This window comes from Falco cherrug, chromosome 13 (genome assembly GCF_023634085.1).
Source record: "Falco cherrug isolate bFalChe1 chromosome 13, bFalChe1.pri, whole genome shotgun sequence".
NCBI classification, from domain to species: domain Eukaryota; kingdom Metazoa; phylum Chordata; class Aves; order Falconiformes; family Falconidae; genus Falco; species Falco cherrug.
Window position 1 is genome coordinate 3,980,133 of NC_073709.1, and position 22,923 is coordinate 4,003,055.

A 22,923-nucleotide genomic window follows, 5' to 3' on the forward strand; every position below is an offset into this window, starting at 1 on the left:
TGACTCCACAAACATATGGGGTGGGAGATAGAGCAGCCAACTGAAGGAGGCGACACTCCTGCTCTGCTCTCGGAACACCACCAACCCTGAAGTCCTGTCAAGTTGCAGCCCAACCTACCTGTGCACCCTGTTGACCTGTTATTCCGCTGGCTCTCTTCATGTTACAAAGCTGCACTCTATTTCCCCTGTCAATCACATGAAGCTCTAAGCAAGACAACTGTTCTTTAATGTTTGTAAAGATCTGTCTTGGTTTCAGCTGGGAGAGAGTTAATTTTCTTCCTAGCAGCTGGTACAGTGCTGTGTTTTGGATTTAGTAGGAGAATAATGTTGATAACACAGTGATGTTTCAGTTGTTGCTAAGTAGCACCTACTCTAAACCAAGGACTTTTCAGTTTCCCATGCTTGGCCAGCGAGGAGGTGCACAAGGAGCCGGGAGGGAGCATAACCAGGACAGCTGAGCCGAAGGGCTGTCCCATACCACAGAACATCAGGCTCAGTATATGAACCGGGGTGGGGTGGGTGCGGGGGTGTGTGTCTGGCTGGGGCCTGCCGATCGCTGCTTGGGGGCTGGCTGGGCATCAGTCAGCGTGGGGTGAGCAACTGTATTGTGCATCACTTGTCTTTCTTGGGTTTTATTCCTCTTTTTCTTTTTGTCGTCTACTATATTTTTTTTCCCCATTTCAATTATTAAACTGTTCTTACCTCAGCCCATGGGTTTTACCTTTTTTCCCCCCGATTCTCCTCCCCATTCTACCTAGGGGGAGTGCAGTGGGTGTGTAAGCAAGCAGCTGCGTGTTACTTAGCTGCTGGCTGGGGTTAAACTGACAAAATAAAAAAAAATATTAAAATAATCAAGTCATAGCAGAATTCCTTTTGTACAGGACATAATCACTAAATTTAACATTTTCTTTTGTTTCTTTGGCTTTGTCTCTAATCACAAAAGTGTCTTGTTAGCATCTCTGTACACCTTATGTTAAGCAAGTTTAGCATGTAAAAGCAACTTAGGAACAAAATTGTGAGCTTGACCTAAAAATCATTGTAAACCGTAAACCTCAATCGAGCTGCAAGTATCCACAACACCTGGGTGAGATTTTTACTAGTCTTGTCAAAAAAGTTGGTGGATTTTGTGCTCCTAAATCATGCAGAAATTTTGGGGAAAACTCCTTTCTTTCTGAGTATTTGCTGCAAATACTGAAACTGTATTTATTTTTAAATGCTGCAATTTGAGCATCCATACATTCAAATCTGGGTGCTGCTCCCATATCATGTGACACATTAAGTATGAGCCTTACTTGTCTCCATTTGCAGACAGTATTAGTTCTGTAAATGAGATACCCCCTCCTCTGTAATACAGTTTTAAAGGGTCTCCACTGATAACGACTTCTTACTGCTTCATCAGAAATCACTTACTACAAGTAGTAAGGCATTTTACCTGAAGCGAGTTATAAGGAATGTGGACAGTAACTCATGTGTATGACAGTTTCCAAAACACCAGAAACAGAGGTAAATTGCTGGAATTAAAGCATACCATTAATGCCAGACAGCCTCTAGCAACCCATTTTCAAGTCTTTTGTTCTCAGTAATCAATAAGAAAAATCCCCAAGCTAGTATATCCCAGACCAGAGTTAAGCAGCACACAAAGCCTTTTTCCTCACTCTAGTCTCAACTCCATTTGAAGAACTACCAAATCAGCCTCAGCTTAATGACACACGGATCTGGTTTCATTGTAAATTCCTCAAATGGAAATTCAGTGTTAGAAGTCACTGAAAAACTGATTTGTAATTTTCAGTCCAAAAGGGCACACAATGCAATTGATTTCTATTCTCCAACTGATCAGAAACAGGTAATTTGCATTTCTTTCTGAAGTAAAAGAAAAGATTAAAAGCATTACTAGAAGCAGCTTTCTGGCTTTAACTTATACATGAGATATTCACAGCACATAAAAAAAACCCCACCAAACCCTAGCCAATTCTCAGGAAGAACCCTGCCAATCAGCATTTTTCCTCACGGAAATGGTTTTAAGCTTTATTTTATACAACATGGAACTATAATCTCACGCATTTAATGCAAGTATTCCAGGCCTATTCTAAAGCAAGAACAGCTGCCTACATTTGGTAAGCACGAACTGTCACTTGGCACGTCTAAAAATAGTACTGCTAGCATCCGTGCCTTACATGCAGCACTCATCCAATTACATTTTGCTTTTAAAGCGAGTGCTGTGATAGGTTTATCACTGTATTATTTTTTTAAGTCTTTTTTTTCTTTCACAGACACTTAAAACCGAACGATTCTTAACGTTTTTTGATGACAAACCCAAGTGGTTTAATATATTTAACCTGATAATCCTCTTTTAATAAAACCTGAACGCAGCAATCCTCTCCTTTTTTTGACAGAGAAATTAAAAGCCTCGAGATCTACAAGCGCGTTTACTTCACATGTATTAAAGAAAACCAAGAAAAAGGGACTAACCCATTTTGGCATCCATCTTGAGTGCGGCTGCACGCCCCAAGCTCTCGCGCAGCTGACTGCCCGCGCCGTGTCACTTCCGGCGGGCGCGCGGGCGGCGGCGCGGCTACGCAACGGGCGGCGCGGGAGGCGCGCGCGGGCCCGGCCGGGCGCCAAGGGCCGCCCTGTCAGCGCTCGGGGACACGGGGGTGCACGCCAAAGAAAGGCCCTTTGTGGAGAGGGATGATTAAAAAAAAACAAACCAAAAAACCGCAAACAGCGTACGATTTACAAACGTTGTACGAACGAGGGCCGTCGCGCTGGGACCTCTCAGTAAGCTGAAAGGTAAGCAGAGATTCTTTATATTCTCCCAACAAAAACCGTGCCGAGGCGCGAATAGGCGCCTCCTCTGCATCAGCCTGGGCACAGGCAGCGTTGCGCTAACACGGACATGTAACAGAAGCGATGGAAGCTGGCTGCTTTCAAACGCCGCTGAAGCGCACCGCCGCAGTCACCATAGCACCGCGCAGAGAATTCACCGGAGACCAGCAAAAACCAGCAGCCGGGCACCGACTGGCGAACTGCTGCCCGCGCTGCTCAGGGGCACTTCCCAGCTGGCGACACACACCTGAGCGGCCTCCGGGCTTTGCGCCGGGCCCTTCCGCGGGAGCCCGGCCGCGCCGGGTGCGGGGCAGCCGCAGCTGGAGCCCCCGGCCCTGGGAGCAGCCCCTGACCCCTCCCGCGGGCACAGGCGCACGCAAACAGCATTAGCAGGCCGGGGCTTTGGCATTTTCAAGATTTCCTGCATCTGAACGACCACTTGAAATCACGGGTGACATGCCAGTGGGAGCAGACCGGACCACAGAATCCAATCCTCCTTCTACCCCGATCAGATGTGCTGGAAGCCAGCTTGGAGGGCCCTTGACAGCCTTGTTGCAAGTCAGTAACAACAAAACAATCCCAGGCTGGTGAAACTGGGGGGGTTACAGCATGACTACAAGCGGTGCCGAGCACGTGGAGCTGACTTCAACCAACAGAGCTTTCCCTGTCGCGGGGACAGGCACCACGAAGGAGTGCCACATCCACGGGGCTGACAGGCTCGTCTGACTGGACCCTTAGGGTCCAGAAAACAAGTCTGCACCATGCACGTTTCAGACTTGGCACATCTGCCCCACAATCCCTAGCAAGAAAAAGCAATACACGTTTCACGAGTACATGCTAGAATGAAAGCAGAGTCTGACACGACAAGACTGTCCCCCAAAAAGGCAAATACTACCTAGAAATTACTAATGAGCCAAAGCGGAATTTCTTTCGGTTTTACTTAATCATACACCCGCGCATGTGCGCACAATGTAGGAACTGGGAAAATTATTGCAAAGCCCTGATTACTCACAATAAAAATTTTAAGAGATCAAGGACTGCACAAGCCTAAGCAACCTTTTCCACCATTTAACTAATCTGAACCAGAATTCAGATAGATTTTCAGCACATTAATACAATAAATAAATAAATATATAAAGTCAGGATAGCCTGAGAGTATACCTATGGTGCTCATCCTACCATTAGCATTATTTGGCTATTAAAACCTGAGAATTCAGTGAAATAATTAAAAAATAAATATTACATTTTAGTACCAATTACTCCACAGGGGCCTGTCTTTAAAAGTGCTAAAAATAAAAAGTCACGCCATCCCCAGAATAAACCTACTTCATCCTGCCTATCTAGATGATCGATACCACAGGTACTAATACCACAGGCTGTACCACTTCCATTATGCTGCTTCCTCAACTACTACAGGTGTAGCACAAGAAACAAGCATACCAAAACTGAGTTAAGGATTATATTAATTAGAAAGTAGTGCTTTAGCTGGAAAGTCTAACTATGAACCATACTTTTGGCTCTTCTCTGCTTTTAGATTTGATGATTTTTTTTAAAAGGTTATTTTTTAGCATGGAAAGAAACATGTTGCAATATTTGCTTCTATATTTATTTTGGGGCAAGACAAAGAGTGTAATCTGTCCCTGAACTTTACCCATAATTTTCCACGCCACTGGAGCCTGACCTAACGAAGGAAGACATGAAACAAGGAGTCTTCATCTTGTTACAATAAACAAACGCTACCAGAAACCACACTGAACCAGGATTCAACAACAGTTACAAAAGGAGAACCAGACTCTTCTGCTTCCTCAGAAAACCTTCTTCTTGCTCTGCTTCCCTTTTCTTTTAGACCTTATTCCTACCAATTAAATTATAATTAAACCTCAAGGCAGTAGGGACTTCTTTGGAAGGAGAAATAGGCACTTAACCAGCTTCCTCCACCCAAGGGGATATCACTATGCAAACCCAAAGAATTTAAAACACTGCTTGAAGCAGTTATACTAGCACAAAATACCCACGTAGGATGGCTTGAGGTTTGCTTACACATACAGTAGTGCTTACACACTACTCGGGTCTACATTCTGCAAAGAAGCCAACTGCACACACCCCACCTTACTGGCCTCCCTCCTGGTGGGCCATACAGGCATGCTTACGATTGGCAACTCGTTAATTTTAAACCAAGAAAGACTCCATTATTCTCAGGGCCTCAAACTGTAGGCTCAGAAATGTCTGCCTTCAGTTGGAGTGAGGGACAGACCACCACCAACCCTGCTTGTCGGGTTGTGGAAGAAAACCTGAAAATTGGGCCTGAATACCAGAAGGTAACTTGCCTTTCACGTTTTAGAAAAATGTTCTGACCTCACCCCCTCACCCTCTTCCCCCCGCCCCACTCCCCCCCCCCCCCCCCCAACCCCAAGAACTTCAGGCCTGACATACGGGGCGCTGAACATTTAAACTAGTCACACATCAAGAACATGTTACCAAATGCTGCAGTATATTTTTTCCTAATATTTTACAGCCCTTTAATGAAAGGTTAGAACTTTTAGAAACGTGTTTTGTAGGGGCAAAGTTTTTTCCCCTGCAGGCTTTTTTGCTACATATTTCAGTTTTGATAGAGCATTCAATAGATACGAGACAGCTGGCAATTTTGTCCAAGTGGGAAACAAACACAGATTTTGAACAACAGTTAGAAAAAAAAAAAAAAAAAAAAAAGAGGAAAACTTCACAAGTACCAAGCATGACAGGGCCCTTTAAGAAGACATTTAAGTATCTAAGGATGATTAAATTTTTTTAAAGCTTGTTTTGTCAATAAAGTATGAAGATTACATATTCAAATAAGGCTTAAACTCTTACACACTGAGCACTAATGTAATGATCCACAGAGATTTACACTGGTGATCTCCCATTGGTGGTTACAGGAACAAAGGTCAGAACCACACTAATTTAAGGTTAGCTACTTATTTACCTAAAACAATTTGATAGTATGGCTCTAAATTCTGAAAAAGAATCAGTTTTAACCTAGAATCCAACAGAATTATGAAAAATCCAAAGCAAACGTGATTAAGGGTATACTCGAAACATGCTATGCCAAACATAAAAAAACAACCACCACCACCCTGCTGTAGTCCGCATGCGAATTCTCCTCATAAAATTACTGAACTACATGAACTGCATGCAGACACGACATTCTTTCAAGTTAATGGTTAGTACTGTTATATTATTAATAATCTAGGAATTTCAAAGGCACATCAACTAAATTCAGACTATGCTAGCACTTGTCCAGTGCGTACCAAAACAAGCTGTTCTTCAATATGCTCTGTAGGACTGAAAAAGATCTGCAGTGTCACACAAGCTATTTCACCTACATAAATAATTTATTCTCTGCATTGCTCGTATTTACCCATTTTAACTTCAAGCTTTTGCATTTTTGCATATAGCATGCACATATCTTACATCTTCACATACATTTCACAACCAAATACATGCTACAAACACCGTTTCCTAAAAACAACGCGCAGCTTCTTTACCTTTAAAAAAAGAAAAGGAAAGAAAAAAAGGGAAAAGAACAAATACCCTTATCCTTCCAACTGCTTGGCTGACTGTCCATCTCTCCACAAACGATCTACCCTCCAGCTGTGATTATCAATTATGCATACCAAGAGGACAGCTGCAAGAGAAGAAATCTACAGCCCAGGATGGGAAACATGGGCTTCCCCAGCAGCGTCTGCAGTCTGCTGCTGCACTGGTGCTGCAGGAGCCCGGTCAGCTGACGGCGCGGGGTGTGGAGCACTGACGCAGTGCAAGCTGTCACCAGGCTCCTAATGCTCCGGCACTAAGACTAAATAAAATGCAATCCCCAACTGGTGCAGCCATTTGGTTCTTAACCGCTTGCCAACAAAACCGAAAAGACACAAGGCAGTGAAAGAATTCGCCGGCACGAGGGGAACAGCTTCTCCCTGCAGAGCAGCACCAGTGCATTGGTAACACCAGTGCATTGAAAATGCCACTGCTGCAAGGCTCAGCGCAGACTAACAAAAGCCAAACCGCCCTAAGCTGCTTTTCACAGCAGAGCAGAGCTAAAAGTAGTCACCAGACAAGCTTTGAACGGAATGCTTTTCAAACAATGGTTAAAGCACATCTACAAACCTCCTAGATATACCCACTCACTCGTGTTTTGTTTTGTTTTTTTAAACAAATGTCTGACTGTCTAGAAGACTAACAGAGACACCTTTGTAACACCCCTCTCCCTTTAAAAAAAAAGCTTGAAGGAAAACAGAATAGGACCCTTTCAGTGCCTGTAACAAAAGCAAGAGGGCAATGAAGAACACAGTAAGTCTTTCTGCTGATATTTTTAATCCTTCTGAACTGCTCAGCTGTATTTATTCTTAATGGAGGCTTGAGAAGAACAGTTACCTCTAGCCCTCTACCCAATTCCTACAACCACCTTCCCCCTTTTTATTTTACATCAGCAGTTTCTTTTGTCAGCTGCAGATCTGACAATTAAACGTTCCCTTCATTTAAATAAAAACAAGAACCTGGAAGTTTACACTGCTAACATACAGAAAGTATTGTGCAGACATAAGATAAGCATAAACTAGAAACTCAAAATCTAAAAGAGAAAAGCTGTGAGAACAATGTTGTCATTCTGTTTTCCATCCCTGCTGAAGAAAATATGACTTTGCTAGTCTGGAGTCTTTGTAATACCTAGGGCTGACAATAAAATGCTAAAAACTCCCCAGCACTGCTCCAAAGCCTCTTAAACATTTGATGCGCCATTTTCCGAAGAACTAGAGAAGGGCATTTATAAATTTCCACACAAATACTGTGGACTGGCTAGGATGAAGATCCTGCTTCGGTCCTTAAATAGACAGTTTTACTTTCCATTAGAACAGTCAGTCTTACATGGAGAAAGATTACCACAAATTTACCTGAAAGCCCTATTTATTGCTTCAATTGCTACGTAAATGTAAGGCCTCCTTTGACAGCAACACCAGTTACATGTATTTTTAAGTTATGCAAAGATGTGCATTTCATTCACAATTTCAACAGGTAAATCTAAACACGTACTATAGAAGGGAAATGGGAAGTGTATATTAAAATATCATAGCGCAAGAAACTTGAAAAGTTGCACTGTACAAAAAAGTACAAAAACACATCTGAAAAACTGCTTCTGTCTTTGAGCTGAAATTCTTAAGATCAACTGGAAGCCCAAACTCTCTGATTTCCCCCCCGACATTTGTTTAGATGACTGCATTGTCACTGAATTAGTCAAAAACTTGATGCTTTCAGGAAGTTCTTCTCACCAATTGTCAAATTTCAAAAGATACACAGTTAAAGCCTCTTCCTTATCTTCTTCCTATTCTTTAGTTACATACTCAAAATAGTACACTTGGAAAGACTTTCCTAAACAGACATTTTGTAGCAGCAGCCATACAGCAGCCACGGCAGATGAGCAGCCGCCAGAACATGGACAAACACACAGCTGAGCTGGGAGCGCAGCTGCCTTACCAGTCCCTGTCCTGTGTCTCCAACGGGCCACTGACTCCCTCCACAGGAGCTTCTCCCTGCCCTCAAGAGTCTCCTTTACTCTTTGCATACTCAAGTGTTTGCTCATACCACTCCACACAAACGATACCTAATACGAAGTCTGTATCCCTCTGCACTCACATCTCTTATTTCAGGTGAGAACACACCCGTGTAACCCCATTCCACACATAAACTGAGTACCAGCACTGTCAACAAACTTCAGTATAAGCTTTATTGTTTCAGTAGGGAAACTGTATGCCTGCTTCTACACCAACATTTAAACAAATACTATCCGACAAACAGGCTACTTACAAGATGGTATTATCAACTCACCCAGACAACCAAACCAGATGCAATCAGTTCTAAACATACTGTTCTACTGAAAGCGCCTATGTTCAAAGGGGCTGCATGCCTGCAGGCTGAGTACTTCACTTGCTACACAGACGTTAAATTATCCTGAGCAGACGGACTGACAACACTATTTTTGCCCTGAAGATCATTCCTGACTCCGCACGGGAGCGCATTTTGGATGACTACCTAAGTCTGCTCTCACCGGAAGCCTCATTCAATGCTGGCCGCCTCCCTGTGCTGCTGGGAAGGTCGATAACTTACCACGAACGCTCCATTTTCTCCATAATTCTGCCACTCTGCAAGTAACTTCCCAAAGGCCTTGCTCTGTTAGTGGTCTTAGCTATGCAAGCCTTTGCCTCTCAACAGGGGAGACATGACAGCTCTAATGAAACGCAGCCTAGGTCTTCCCTTCAGAAAAATTTCACTCAGGGTTGTTTAGGCCTGTTTTCTTTCCTCGTTCCTCCTACTCCTCTGCAAATTCTCCACCCTGGAACAGAAGTCTGCAATTTATTATTATTTACCTGGTAGCATAAAGATGACCTGAAGAATCAAAGAATCTAAGAATCCCATCAGATGAAATTAAATCAAGATTTTATGTTGAGTTAAAAAATATTTTAAAAATAATCAGCTCCTGAAGGAAACTCCAGAAGCATTCCAAGGTACTTCTCCCCCAGTGAAAAAACAAAACAAAACAAAACCCTTCCCATCTGCTGAATAGCTCTATTTAAACAACTATAAATACAGGAACCGACAGAAATTAACCAAATGGGCATAGTGCTGGTGTAAGGCAGCATTTCTGACTTATTTTAAGCTTTTCATAACTGTAATGACCTGGTCTGCTGTTACAGAATCATGGGTAGTATTTTATTTCTACCCCCATCATTTAGGAGCAAAAAAGGAAAGCTTCATCATTAGTACTACTCATTCAACCTCTCAAAGTACGTTTCCCACGTGGACTTCACCTTTGAATTTGCCCCCTCAAGAAAATCTGAGAAGTGTAAGTTATCAGTAATTAGCTACATTTCTATAACTCAGTTACAGAATGCCCTCCTATAGCAGGTATGAAAACAAGAGATCTGTGAAGCCCTAAGATTTAATTGGAAATGAATGTCTGCAGAGCCGGATGTTCAAAAACACTATGAAAGAGGGAGTCCCATGAAACTGCCCGCCTCAATAGTAATGATCTCAATGCCATTTTCAAATATCATAACACTGACCATGAACATACAGAGAGGTTTAATTGAAACTGCCGATGTGGTTACATTTCAGTACACAACTTTCTGCCATGGTCAGAAGTTTAGATTTCAGGGGGCTGCGGGGTGTTCTATAAAATACTTGGATTTTGTAATTCAATAATACGAAATCCTCCACACCCCCCAATCAAAAAAAGGTTTCTGGAGAGCATGGTTTTCTAGCCTATTTGGGGAATTAATGATGTTGATATAAAATAAGGGGTTATCAGTGAAGCAAGTACAAGAGAAGGGCCGAGATACATAATACATCTATTTAGCTTTCGATTCAAATGTACTCAGTTTAACAGCTCCGTTTCTCAAAAGCTGGGATGCAGTCTCCAGAAGGCACAGCGTGCTCAAGCTACAGCCCATTTACAAGCACTAGATGGCATCAAAGCCCTCCCCGAGGAGCACGCCGTGACATACGACTGGCGAGTCCCTGCCGCACCCTGCCGCTGCCCACCCACAGCCCACCAGCACAAGCCCTGGCACAGCTGGACGTGCACCAGCCGTGGCACAAGTCAGCAGCATCTGAACTGTCAGGAAACATCCAATCTGAAGTCACATCTTAATATGCACTATTTTTATGGAGATCAGAAATGTGCGTTTTGAAGTCTGGTGAGAGTACAGCAGGATTGTTATCTGCTAGAAAGGCAAATACAGCACATACTGAGAAACAGAATGGCAGCGGGAGGGGGGAGAATCACTGGATCCAAGACAGTAGGAACTGCTGGTGGTGTGTGGGGATAGCTGCTGTTGAAACTGCTATAAATAGAAGCTTCTAACAAGGAGAGGCATTTCTTTATAGTTAACTACAGTTCTGAATTTGGTTTGGGGTTTAGTTTTTTTCCAGACCTGTGCAGCTATAAAGTATGAAGTCCCTGTGGTCCAATACCATTACAAAACAAAACAGGTTACCCAAGGGTCTGCCAGGCAGCTTTAAACAAACCTCATTCTACCCTGGAGGCTGTTCAAAGCTTTATGTTTGCTTTATTGGAGGGGTGGAGGTTTTTAAAAAAAAAAAAAGTCCACATCCTTTTCAGGGTTTGTTAGCTCCCTGCAATCCGCTGGGACTCCTGCAGTTACACTTGCAGGTACACATAAAGCATGTTGGCACTTCAGTTAGCTTTCAGAAAAACAGGACTGTTAAATTAAGGTCCTTGAATGTTAAGTGCATCAGTAAGGCAGTTCAGATTAATGTTCTAACAAGCATCAGAGTCGTACAATCACACCAACTGATTTCCAGAAGTCTTGAGGCACAGTAAAACCTATTTCAGTTCCACTGATGGGAAGACTGAAAAAAACCCACACAACAGAATTAGACTCAGAAGGCCAAACACAGGCACAGATCCATTCTTTGCCTTGTGATGAATTAACACTCCTTTCTGAGAGTATGGAAGACAAATGTATGTATCAGTTCTTTAATGCTACTTTGAAATTGTGCATAAGTAGCGTGGTATTAAAATCAGACAACTGATTTTGTTTACAGCTTGTCCTTACACTCTTCAAGGCAGGTCTCAGAAGTCCAGTTCTGTATTCTATAATACAGCAGAAGCAAGCAAAAAAGTAAACAGCACATATTGCTGAGAAAAATATAGGAAAAAATGCATCACATTTTTAAGTTCATATTCTATCTATTTAGCTTTAAGTGTTCCTCCACAGTAAAGCAAAAAACAAGATTAATTTTCCTTCCCAAACAACACAGCATGTCCAAAGTTAACATTGCAACTGCTTTACAGAGCAAGCACAACACACAGCAAGGCTGCAGACAGTTCCACCAGACCAGCCATGTGCCTGGCCCAGCTCCCGCCCCTCAACTAACGCCACTGCCGGACAGATGAGCGCCCTGTCCCAGCACTGTGCTGCTGGATGGGAGCACGAAGACACCATGCAACTCTCTCCTCTTCTGCTGTGGCAAATGGTTTTATGTGCAGCTTCTCTGGCAGACAGAAGAGCAGCAGCTGTGTCCTTCGCAGACCCAAAGCAAGAGTCTTTCTTCCCAAAGCAGTGATTTACCACCCCCAGTCTGCTACATCTATGCAATGACTAAATACACCTCTGCAAAGGCTTCTTGTTAAAAGAACTAAAAAGCTAGTATACCAACTGTAACGTGGGGGGGTTGTTTGTTGGTTTGGTTTTAAGTAGTCTGATCTCTAAACAATTAACCCTTTAACATGAAGTATAGATACACAGCAGCTGTTCTCTAGGCAGTACTATATGCTGGAAGTCTGAGCGCAAGGAGAGAAGTCTTCACAGAACACAAAACACAGTGTTTTAACAATGCAGGTGTCGCTGAAATTTCACCACAAGGGAAAAGGGAAACTCTCTCCTCTCTGCCTACCTGTAGGTATAGAAGACAAATAGCAACTATCATGCGAAGTTAACATTAAAACTACATCTTCTATCTTATTTTCCAAATCCTATTGCAACTGCAACAACACCCTGATGTTCCCCTCCACACACGCCTGTTACTCCCTTCCAAAACACATTTGATGTAGAAGACGTACAATAGGAATGTAGTATTCTATGAACTGTAGACTGCAGCACCTGCAAATATACCAAACAAACATTTGGTCTTCTGTTTAGAACAGAGTCATGCTTTCTGCAGTAGCTGTTTTTAGCAGGAACACTTCTGGTGCAAAACTCAAGTAGCAGCAGAGTGTTGCAATATCAAAAAGCAAAGTACTCCTCTAGCCTACACAAAGAGCTGGAATTTCATGAGGCATTCACTTCAGAGAACTGAATGCAACAACAGTGGTCTTACCCTTCCTGCAACCTTCCACTACTTTAACTACAGATTATTAGAAGACAAAGTAACTACGCTGAAGTGCAAGCCCCACCTGCAAAAAGAAATGGAAGTTAGTATCTGTGCTGTGTATAAACCCATTTTAATGTTTGCAGGATACTCTTGCTTCTTAATGGCTACTTTCCTAGTAACACCAGTACTAAGCTCCCTCACGTGCACTATTTTATTTTAAACCACTGGCCTCGATCTAATGCAAGCTGCAAGTCACGCGAGTGGAGATGCACGGGTTCTTTTCCAGACACGTACAGCAGCAGCAAGGGTACTTTCCTAAGTTTTGACATCTGATGTCTGAACTGTGTATGAAAAGAAATGCCTCTTCAAATCACATACACACAGCAGACTGAAATACCATCTTAATACATATTAAGAGCAAATTTGGAAGGCCATCTCATGCCCAGCCTGTAGACAACCACAGAAGAGCTTGCAGTGAGTAGTGACTATTTCTGATCAACAGATCACCAGCAGGAGAACTGAAGAAGAAAACAGGAGACAGTGAGTCCATCCCTGATAAACAGAAAAAAAAAAGTACTAAAGCAAATCAGAATATGAAAAAGGTAAAAGTGCAGGCACTAACATTTTCTGTAAACCTTCAGCCTACATAGAGAAGTTTACAGAAAGTGACTTAAAAAGAATGCCATGACATGCTTAAGTTTAGCTAAAGAATTATGTAGATTAGTGAACTGGAAGACAGCATACACAGATTACCTGAAGATTTATTCAGCTTTGCTGAAAATACAGCAGTAGGTTTTTCCTTTTCTTTAACAGAAGCAGCTTCTCGCTCAGCTTCCTTCTCAAAAGCTTCTGGTTTTACTACACTGACTATCTCTTTTTCAGCAGGTAAAGGTGAGGTATCTGTGGCCGGTAAGGACATCATGGACACTTGAGGCACTTCTCTCTCCACCTCCTCCAAGGACTTTTTCAAGGCATTAGTATCTTCCTCAGCTTTTATTTCTACATTCTTTATAGACAGATCACAGGGTAGCTCTGGGCAAGGCAACTGCCTCTTCTCACCTTGGATTGCCTTACTGATCTCTTCACTTTCATCTTTGTGCATTACTTCTCTGTCAGTGGCTTCTGCCAAAAACTCGGGAGCAGTTTTAGGATGAGCTAACATCACAAAGTCTTCTTCCACTGGGACTGGGGAAGACTCCACGGGTGAGAGAGCTTTGTTGTCTCCTGGTTTTGGTTCTGTAGCAACAGATACATCAGCTGAATAAGCCAGAGCACCCAGCTCTTCCATTTGAAGAGGAATCTTCTCCGTCTTGGTTATTTTTGTAGGTGTTGGCTCAGATGGCAGAGCAGCAACAGTTTTGGAAGAGTCCAGTTCGGGTTGGAAAGACTCCAAATAAGGCTTGCCTGTGGCAGCTACAGAATCCACCAGTCGTTCCTCATATTCATCATCAATTACAATGTTCTCAGTTGATTTACTTTTTAAGACGAGAGATGGATCTTCACTCACTTTCTCAGTGAAGTCGGTTATCACCTGGCTGTTGAACAAGTCAGATTTTCCAAACTGTGGAGACAGCTTTTCAACATGTTCCTTGTGTTCAGGCACATCCTGAGAAGTGCATTCTGTTATTAGTGTCTTCGAATAATCTGTAAAGGATGGAGAAGTAGATTCACCAGAGGCCTTTGTTTCCTTAATTAAGTCACATGCAATAGATATATATGGAGTCTCTACATCTTCAGGACTGACCCTACTCTCATGATCTGTTTTTTTAAACGCTAATGCCTCTTTTGCTTCTTGGGCCTGTGTCAGTGGTACATTCACTGCCTCTTGGTATAAGGGAGGTTTTTCAGTCTCTTCTTTTACATTCTCATAATTAGCAATAGGAATAAATGTTTCTAATGGGGAAGCTTCAAGCTGCACAGCAGATGCTTCTGCACTGGCAGCCCCAGTGCTTAGCGGGGCTTCCATAACAATATCTGGCAGTATTGGTGACGGAGCAGCTTCCGACCCTTCAAATGAGGGACAGAGTTGTGTCACGGGTTTGAGAGTCTCTTGTACTGACTCGGAGGTTTGAACTAAATCAATCTTTGTTTCATAAGCAAGTTTTGTACATGCTGCATCATGCATTTCACTTTCATACGCTTCTTGTACTAGATCAGGAGTAAGACCTTCAGGCATATTTGCTGCAGTGTCAGATGGCACTGTTGATACATTCTCTGTTTTAGCATAGTCAGCTTCCCGACCTTCCTGCTTGCCAACTGCTGGAGCACTAAAATTATCTTGTTCTGTGCTTGTCTGAGCTTTCATTTCTGCGATTTTTTTCTCATCATCGGTTCTATTTTCTGAAGTGCCTTCCTCTAGTGGAGAAAGAGATTTGGCTTTGTTACCATCAGGACTTACAGAGGATTCCAGTTTAGTACAAGTGATGTAAGTCTGTGAGGGTTCTTTTACAGCTTCTGGGGTACTTGGGAAAGAGCGATCTTCAGTGCTGCCTTCACTCTCTCTTTCGTAATCCTTCTGCACATTCAGCTTACCTACACCATATTTCTCATCTAAACTGCTTTCTAGTTTGGCATCTATTTTACTTCCAACATCCTCTCTCACACTACTCAGTCTGTGGCTAGCACCTTTTACTTCCCATATTGGCTCAAACGGTTTGAAGTCTGCATATTCTTCACTCCTAAGAGGGTCTTCTTTCAGCGCCCCCTTTTCACCATCATCACCACCTCTGTATTTGTCTTTGTCGTAAAAGAGATCTTCCTCTGTTTTCTCAAACAAATCTTGAGGAGTTTCTGGAGACATTTTCAGCTGCTGTGCAGGCATTTTCTCCAGATTAGGTAATTCTTTAGGGCCCTCTAGCTGTGTTCCTTCCTTCGCTTGAGATAAAATGGCTGCTTCTGCTTTAGCAAATGGGGATTCTGAGTATTTCATCTCTGAAATGTCTTTTTCATTCCCCTCTGCAAGAAATGGATTTCTTGCGTTTTCCATAGTTTCTTTATAAACCTCACTTGTATTTTCTTTGTAAATGCCTCTTGCAGTTAATCCACCTGACAGTGTATCAAAGGCTGCGTGCTCTTTAAAGGGATCAGCTGAGATAGGAGAGAAGGAGGGAAGAGAAGGAGCAGTATCAAGCGGGACTGCAGTAAAATCCTCTTGACCAAGCGACTTAGTGCTACCTGGCTGCTCCTGCAAGTCCATAATTTTTTCTGTGACCATGGACAGAAAGGAAAGTTAGAGAATGCAAGTGCTCTTAAAGTCAATACAAACTTTCATGACAGGTTCACATGATGGTAGTTATTAAGAGGTTCTTCCAAGTTCTATCATAAATACTACTAGCCATTAAAACAAAGTATCAAGTTAAAGTATGTTATTCTATTTCATTTCTAGCAGAGAAGTATGCGAGAGCCTACAGAAGCAGCAACTTTATGCAGCGCAAAGGTCACAGTAAAGCTGAAGATGCCAGACAAGTGCAGAGCATCCAAGTACAGCAGGCAATATTAACAAAGTAAGAGAGGGAGAGTGGGGTGGCAAGATGAGACAGAGGGTATGTGTGTATGCTTGTGCATAAACACATGCACAAATGTGCATGCTACGAAGAAGTCTTCTTATTAAACACTTTTTTAAAAATGGGAATTTGGTAAACAGTGTAGCTAGCAAAAACCATTAAAGAAATACTACAGGTACAAATTTTACTTATCTGAAATACTGCAGAAAGTTTTACTTTCTGCTATATCAGCAAAGCAACTATGCTTTGATGTGTTAACCTGTTAATAGTATCAACTTCTCTCCTACATCAAGGGTCCAAGAATTCACAGATGGCTGTAGCTCATTTGTAAAACAGTTTACCATGTCAAGAAATGAATGTGTATTAAAATCTTGAACAGATCAACTGAAAAGTCAAAACAAAAACATGACAGAACAAAACAAAATTATTCTTGGACCCATGCTGACTTTTAGTAAAGGCAGACTAACTACAAAGGGTTAATGAGATCGGGTCAGAAATGCAGGATGTATTCAGACAAAGGTGAGCAGAAAGAACTTGCCTGCAGAGGAGTGCATCAGAGGCGCAGATGTAGCAGGAAGAGCAAAAAGGGTCTCATCTGAAAAACAAACAAATAACCTCAGCAGAAATAAAGGGCTAGGTTGAAAAGAGGAGAAAGCACGCAAGTAGTCGGTTCCCAGTAAATCAAATAAATATATAGCCAACCTCTACACCCACAGAGAACCACAGAACTAGATACAAGCCAGGTAATTTGAAAGAGACAACGCTCAGATCTCTCCATTTATAATGGGATCTTTACTGAGGCAGCTCAGGGATCTCCACCCTCCAAGCCAGCGACCAATCTTAAGGTTAGACACACCATAGTAGCTGCTCTTTATTTTCATTCTCCAAACTTAGGCTACCGAGCAGCTACAGTGTCTCTAGCACCAAAAAAAAAACCAACACAGTTGCCATTGACAATGTTACACTGCTCTTCATCAGCTCACTTTGTCAGAGGGTCTACTAACACCAGCTTAACAGCAGCCATAAGGAGACTCAACCAAAATTTGTGAAATGTTAAAATGACTGAACTAAGCTTTGAAAACTTCCCACAGAGCACTGATCCGGCATGCTGATACTGACTAAACCGAGAACAGTAACTGACACTACTATTTGCTTTATGTTTACGTCTTTTACTATTTTTATTGTCTTATAATGTAGAGAAGTTTCCAAATGAAGGCATTATTTTTAAAGCCTTCTCTGGCATGACCCAAGGAGCATATTTTGCTTTGCTGAATTTGTTTTAATTCTGATATTTCACAAAGACAATCCCAGTTCCCCAATTTTAACTTGAAGAACTAAGTAAACATAAGGAAGGACACCCTGCTTCCAAGCTAAGGAAGTCACTCCCTTTCACTAATGCACAATGGTGAGAAGAGTTTCATATTGCGCATTATCTTAAGTAAAAGCATACAACCATGACATTTTTACTAAACTGCATAAAGCATGTAATGAAAAACCACTCTAGAAGCAGCAATACCAGCAGTTGTGAGCAACCAGGCAAATCAAAAACAGTCCTTCTCTGGATTTCTGTGTCAGCAACAGTATTTTTCCCAGGTCCACTGTAGCCTGTTGGCATTATTGTGTTCATGTAAAAACAGTAGCATTTAGATAAATATATTTCATTCTGAAGAGTGCATCAAATTTTCAAATTAAGGCTGTTAAAGAGTATTTGCAATTTACGTCAATTGTATTATCAGACTGTAAAACTATATTAAAGCATTGCAATTAGATTTTGAATTTCCAGTACAGACATCAATAATCTTTAGTTTTGCTATTTGCCTGGACAAAATCAAGTACTGAAAAAATTAAGAACTTGGGGTTTTATTAAAACCAAAGAAAAACAGAAGCAATTGATTTAAAAGATGAAAGGCAAGTAGTAAGAAATATAGCAGACACAGCAGCACATACATAATAATCAAGTAAAGCAAGGCATTAAGGTAATTTTTGGTTTGGCACTGAGCCATGACTTTCTGCAAAAGCAATGCCACTTCAAGATACTCATGACCTGTCTGTCTTACTCAAGTTAATCCCACCAGCAGGTTTCAAAAACATCAAGTCTCCTCACAACCTATGTTTCCTGTCACAACAAATGGTGGGTTGGTTTTGTTTTGCAGAACATTGTTATCTTCAAGTGATATTTATAATCCACAGAACACAGCAAGATACAAGAAAACTAAGTAATGAAGGTGGAGCGTAGGACTCTGTATTTAGAAGCTTCCTAAACTCCTGCCGGGGCCAAAGGGATTTCTGTTCAGTTTTCTAGAAATAACATTTTCCTATTAAGGACCACACAGAGAGAAACCTCAATTCCAAATTTAGAACACATTAAAGCAGCGTTGCAGTTCAGTGGTGGCAAAAGCTTTTAAGGACAAAAACCCAAAAACCACACTGGAGGACAACTGATCAATAAGTGACATTTAAGTCACAGAACTGCAATGTGCATCCATACACTGCCAAGTATCATCACATTCCCTTTATTTCAGCAGATGCTCAACTCTGCATGCCCTGGCTCGCTGGGATCCCTTCTGCAAGCAGACCACTTGCATGGGGCCCACCGCCCCGCAAGACAAGTTAGCAAGTCACCTGGTCTGGAGAGCAAAACAAGGGGCTTCAGTAAGAATGGAGCCTGGGGTTCCATTCCAGTCTCCAGTCCAGTCTAGAGAGCTGCTCTGCCTTCCTTAAATGAGGCTTTTGGCAGTAACACCAGAGTTTTTTCTTCAGTTCCCAGTGTGCCTGGTCCATCAAGGATTACTGCTGAGCTTCATATTTTAGACTAGCAAGCCTTCGGGTTTGCACCAAGCAGCAGCACACTCTCCTTCCCTCTCAATGTTAGGCCCAGGTGGACCAAGGAAGCACCGTCTCCCACCACAAATGCAGAACCGTCCCCCTCTATGTGTGTACTGGATGCTGATCCTGCTGAAATACCAAATCACTTGGTGGTCAAATGGAATAGTATTGCCCACATACTCCATGCTTGAGCCAGTGTCAATCTATCACCTCAACTCTTACCCACCTGTGGCACACTGCCCTCGGAGCACTGCGCACAGATACCAGGTCCAAAGCCTCAAGGGACCCATGATATGGCAGTTCACCAGGAAGCTGGTAACAGAGGCTGCAGGCTGAGGAGTAGCCTCGCTCTCACCTCCTCCGAGTCATGTCACAGCAGCATAACCTTTATTTGCTGGAAGGGGCCTACACTTTGGAGTGGAGAAGGGAGAAAAAGCAGGCTGCACCTGATGAGACCAGCTTGCGCAGCATGAAGACAGACACCCCTGACAGCCCAACAGAAAAGAATCTCACAGGGAAACCAAGAACAAGTCAATGAATTGGAAGGGCCAAAAAAGCAGACATAAAAGAAGGGCAAAGAAAGAATACGGAGTCCACTGGGGTAAGGAGATGAAGCTGAAAATGCACAAGTCCCTGAAGGTGCAGTACTATTTATGCCCGAAGACCAAGAGCAATCTGTAACCAAAATTCTAGACTTAATCTATTTAACACTTCCGAACCTCAGAGAGAGAGGTTTCAGTTTCTGGTGAGGAACACTGGTTTTAGGAGCACGGGCGCTGGTTTTTCAGTGCTCCATTACGACAGCACAGTGCAGAAACTCCTCAGGTTTGCCTTCCATTTACTCAACACAGAAACATACAACAGCTATGCCAGTCACTGAATTCCCAGGTTCTCTTAATGGGAGGATATTATGCCCACACCCAAATTTTATTTTCCACATCTAGCTGGAGTGTGAAAAGAGATTACATAAAAGCAGTATTTCCTAACCAGCAAGGAGAACCACCCACTTGCCCTCCACCCACATCAGAATGGCACTTCTACTGCTGAAAGGAAGATACCAGGTCCTTTCCCTGCTGTAGGCCCTATATGACAACTCCAGCCAAGGAGGGATAACAGAGTAGGACCTCTACAACTTCCACATCAGCATGATTGCTAACTGAACCAACCATTCTCTTCAGATCGTCATTCAAATGCCATGGTGAAAGGAATGGCATTTCCTTTCCTTGTCATTCTTTCCACCAATGACACTTACACTGAAAAATCCTTTCCTCCAGTGTTACATGTAGAAACCTTTCAGAAACAGAACTCTGTGCTTCAGTAGACAAGAGAAAAAAACCACATCATGTATCAGCCTGTCACCTGGCATACAGTAAGGCTGCCCAGGCTCAAAAGCATACCACAGGGAAGGTGCAAGCCACTCCAGCCAATACTTGCATAACCCTCTAGAGAACTGGCCGCCTCTTCCCACCCTTCACTCAAGTGGTAGCACTGGTAACAGCTGACCACAAGTGTAGTAAGTTTTGTAATAAAGTACTATGTTTATCAGAATAACTTCATTTGTTAGAGAAGCTCACAGAAGATAAATCACTGAGGGTGGCTTTTCCTATTTGCATATTAATGGCAGAAATAAGGCAATTGAAACAAAGTAGTAGTACACTACTACTAGAACCAAGTAAAAAAAAATCAGAATAGACCAAGCTCTAAGGAAGATTATTTTCAAGTAAAGGTACATATTCAAAACTCCTTTCTTGATCCATGAAGCAGGCCTTTGTTACAGCAAAACTTCACCCAAAGATACAAAGAAATCTAAGCAAAGCAGTCTCCGGATTTTATGAATCATAACAAAAAAAAAAATCAGTAAGATGAACTGCTCAATTATTGTTTCCATCAGAAGACAGATTTTGTTTCATGAAATATAGAATGAGACCTCAAAATGAACACTAAATCTCCAGGAGAAAAGTCTTTACTCCAAATTTCATCTGTCAAAAATCCATAATGGTGCAGGTTAGTAACTTACCCTCAGCATTACCATTACAATAAAGGCAGATGACCTATTTGTGAATGGCATTACTATCATATTAGTTACTGAAGTAGTCCAATTGGTGGGTTTTAGAGAGAACTTTATAGACCAACTCAACCTTGCTCAGGTGATTTTACACCATTCAGTAAAATACTAGTAGTATATTCAAACATATACACCCACACATCACCAAATCAGTAACCGCATGACTGCTGTTTGCCTAAAGAGAGAAAGTTAACAATTTTGCTCACTAGCACATACTTGCCTGGCTTTTTTTTTTTTTTCCCCTCAAGCCACATATACAAACATATTCCCCTAATGTGAAATGAATAGCATTTATGAAACAACAAAACAAAGTGAAACACAAAGTGATTCATTCTGATTTCATTCCTACTTTTTTTTAGCCAAAACCATTCTGCAAATTTTACCTTGGCTTTCACAACATAAAATTTTCACAAAATAAGAATTCCCTCAAAAGAAAAAAAATCCACCCACAAGCAACCCTGTACCTTCTCCTTTCATTAGCATGATCTTTCATACTTTAAAGCTTTGTATTATGGTTTCAGCTAAAAGGTAAGTTCCACTAATAAGAAATAGATCTCAACGTTTTTTTGTTTAAAAATCAGCTGGCACCATCACAACAAAGAGATATCATTTTAAACTCTCATTTTAGTTTTTGCCAATTGCCCACTACCTGGTGTTGTTGCAAGATACTGATATTACCAACATAAAACTTTAATATCAAAATTTTGGATAAAAAGCAGAGAAATAAATGGAGAGAGATTTTTTGGACAACTAAGAAAGAGAAAGTAAAGTTAGTGGCAAAGGTTTCCAGAGAAAAAGAGAAGAATGCTTAAAACTAAAAACTAGCAAACTGACAATTCCAAGAAAAGCAATTTATTTAAAAAAAAAAAAAAGCGCCTTTTTTTTCCCCCCTTCTTCCCCCCAAAACACACTTGCAAACAGAAAGCAGAGGACTTAAGTCTACTCATAGAAAATAATTCAGCAAGAATGTGTTCTACACCCCATTGCTGGATTTTTGGTCCAGCTGCTCTCACATGTGACTCCTCCTAAGCATCTGCAGCAGGTCTGTGATAAGGTAGGTTTATTAATATGATACTCCATTTTTTAATGTGTGAGCTCAGCATTAAAAAAACCAAACTAAAATATTTTATTTTCTACATATAAACACCAAGTAAACTTAATCTTGATGCACAGTTTAGGTTTGGTAGAAGACTATATTAGGCTGCTAGATGGCAGTTTCGATATTCAGAAAATAAAAAACATTTCCTGGATTAGTTTGCTGGAGAACGTATGCTATTCTTAAAACAAAAGAGAAAAAAACAGTTGGCAAGAATACAGTTTTTAAGAAGCTACTTCACCTTTAGAAAATTAGCAAAATGCCTAACACACAACACAGGAACTGCTTTTATCTTACAGGAGCTACCACAATGGGACACTGATTGCGAAGGGCCTCTCTTGTTAACATTTAATATTGCCAAATATTTAACAATGAAAGAAAACCAGGAAAAATTAATACTCAAACGAATGGCATATCTGTGACATGACTCACAGCAGTGTAAAAGTTACATTTGTGGCAATCCCTCTAGGGCAGATTACAAAATTCTTCAACCCACCCAGTTGTTATTTGCCCATAATGAAGGCTGCCCCAAGCAGCATTTCTGATCTCAAACTAGTATCTAAGCAATAAACACATATGTAGTACCGTGAAGTTTTACACTTTTACTAAAGAACTACAAACACCTCAAAAGGCTTCTTCAGACCCATGCAGTACCCTCACACTTCATAACCACAGGGAGGAACTGCCATGGGGTTTTTATCCTGCATGTGTTGATGTCAAATTATATACAAGCAAGTTGTTAA

The 22,923-nt window shown here is 41.7% G+C and overlaps 1 protein-coding gene across 5 annotated transcripts in view; it reads right to left on the bottom strand.

Moving 5' to 3' along the window:
- RTN4 (reticulon 4) overlaps positions 1-22,923 on the bottom strand; it is a 47,990-nt gene that overhangs the window by 14,856 nt on the left and 10,211 nt on the right. Inside the window, exons 2-3 of one of the 5 annotated variants that reach the window (XM_055725462.1) lie at positions 16,732-16,788; positions 13,444-15,894 (exon numbers count right to left, since the gene is read on the bottom strand). The exons of 1 other annotated variant lie outside the window; for it this stretch is intronic. In XM_055725462.1, coding sequence (XP_055581437.1) covers positions 13,444-15,894; positions 16,732-16,788 — 2,508 coding nt within the window. Of the gene's footprint in view, positions 1-2,469; positions 2,603-6,396; positions 6,594-13,443; positions 15,895-16,731; positions 16,789-22,923 lie in introns of those variants that run through there. 3 more of the 5 variants (XM_055725463.1, XM_005445621.4, XM_005445622.4) reach the window with 3 other exon arrangements.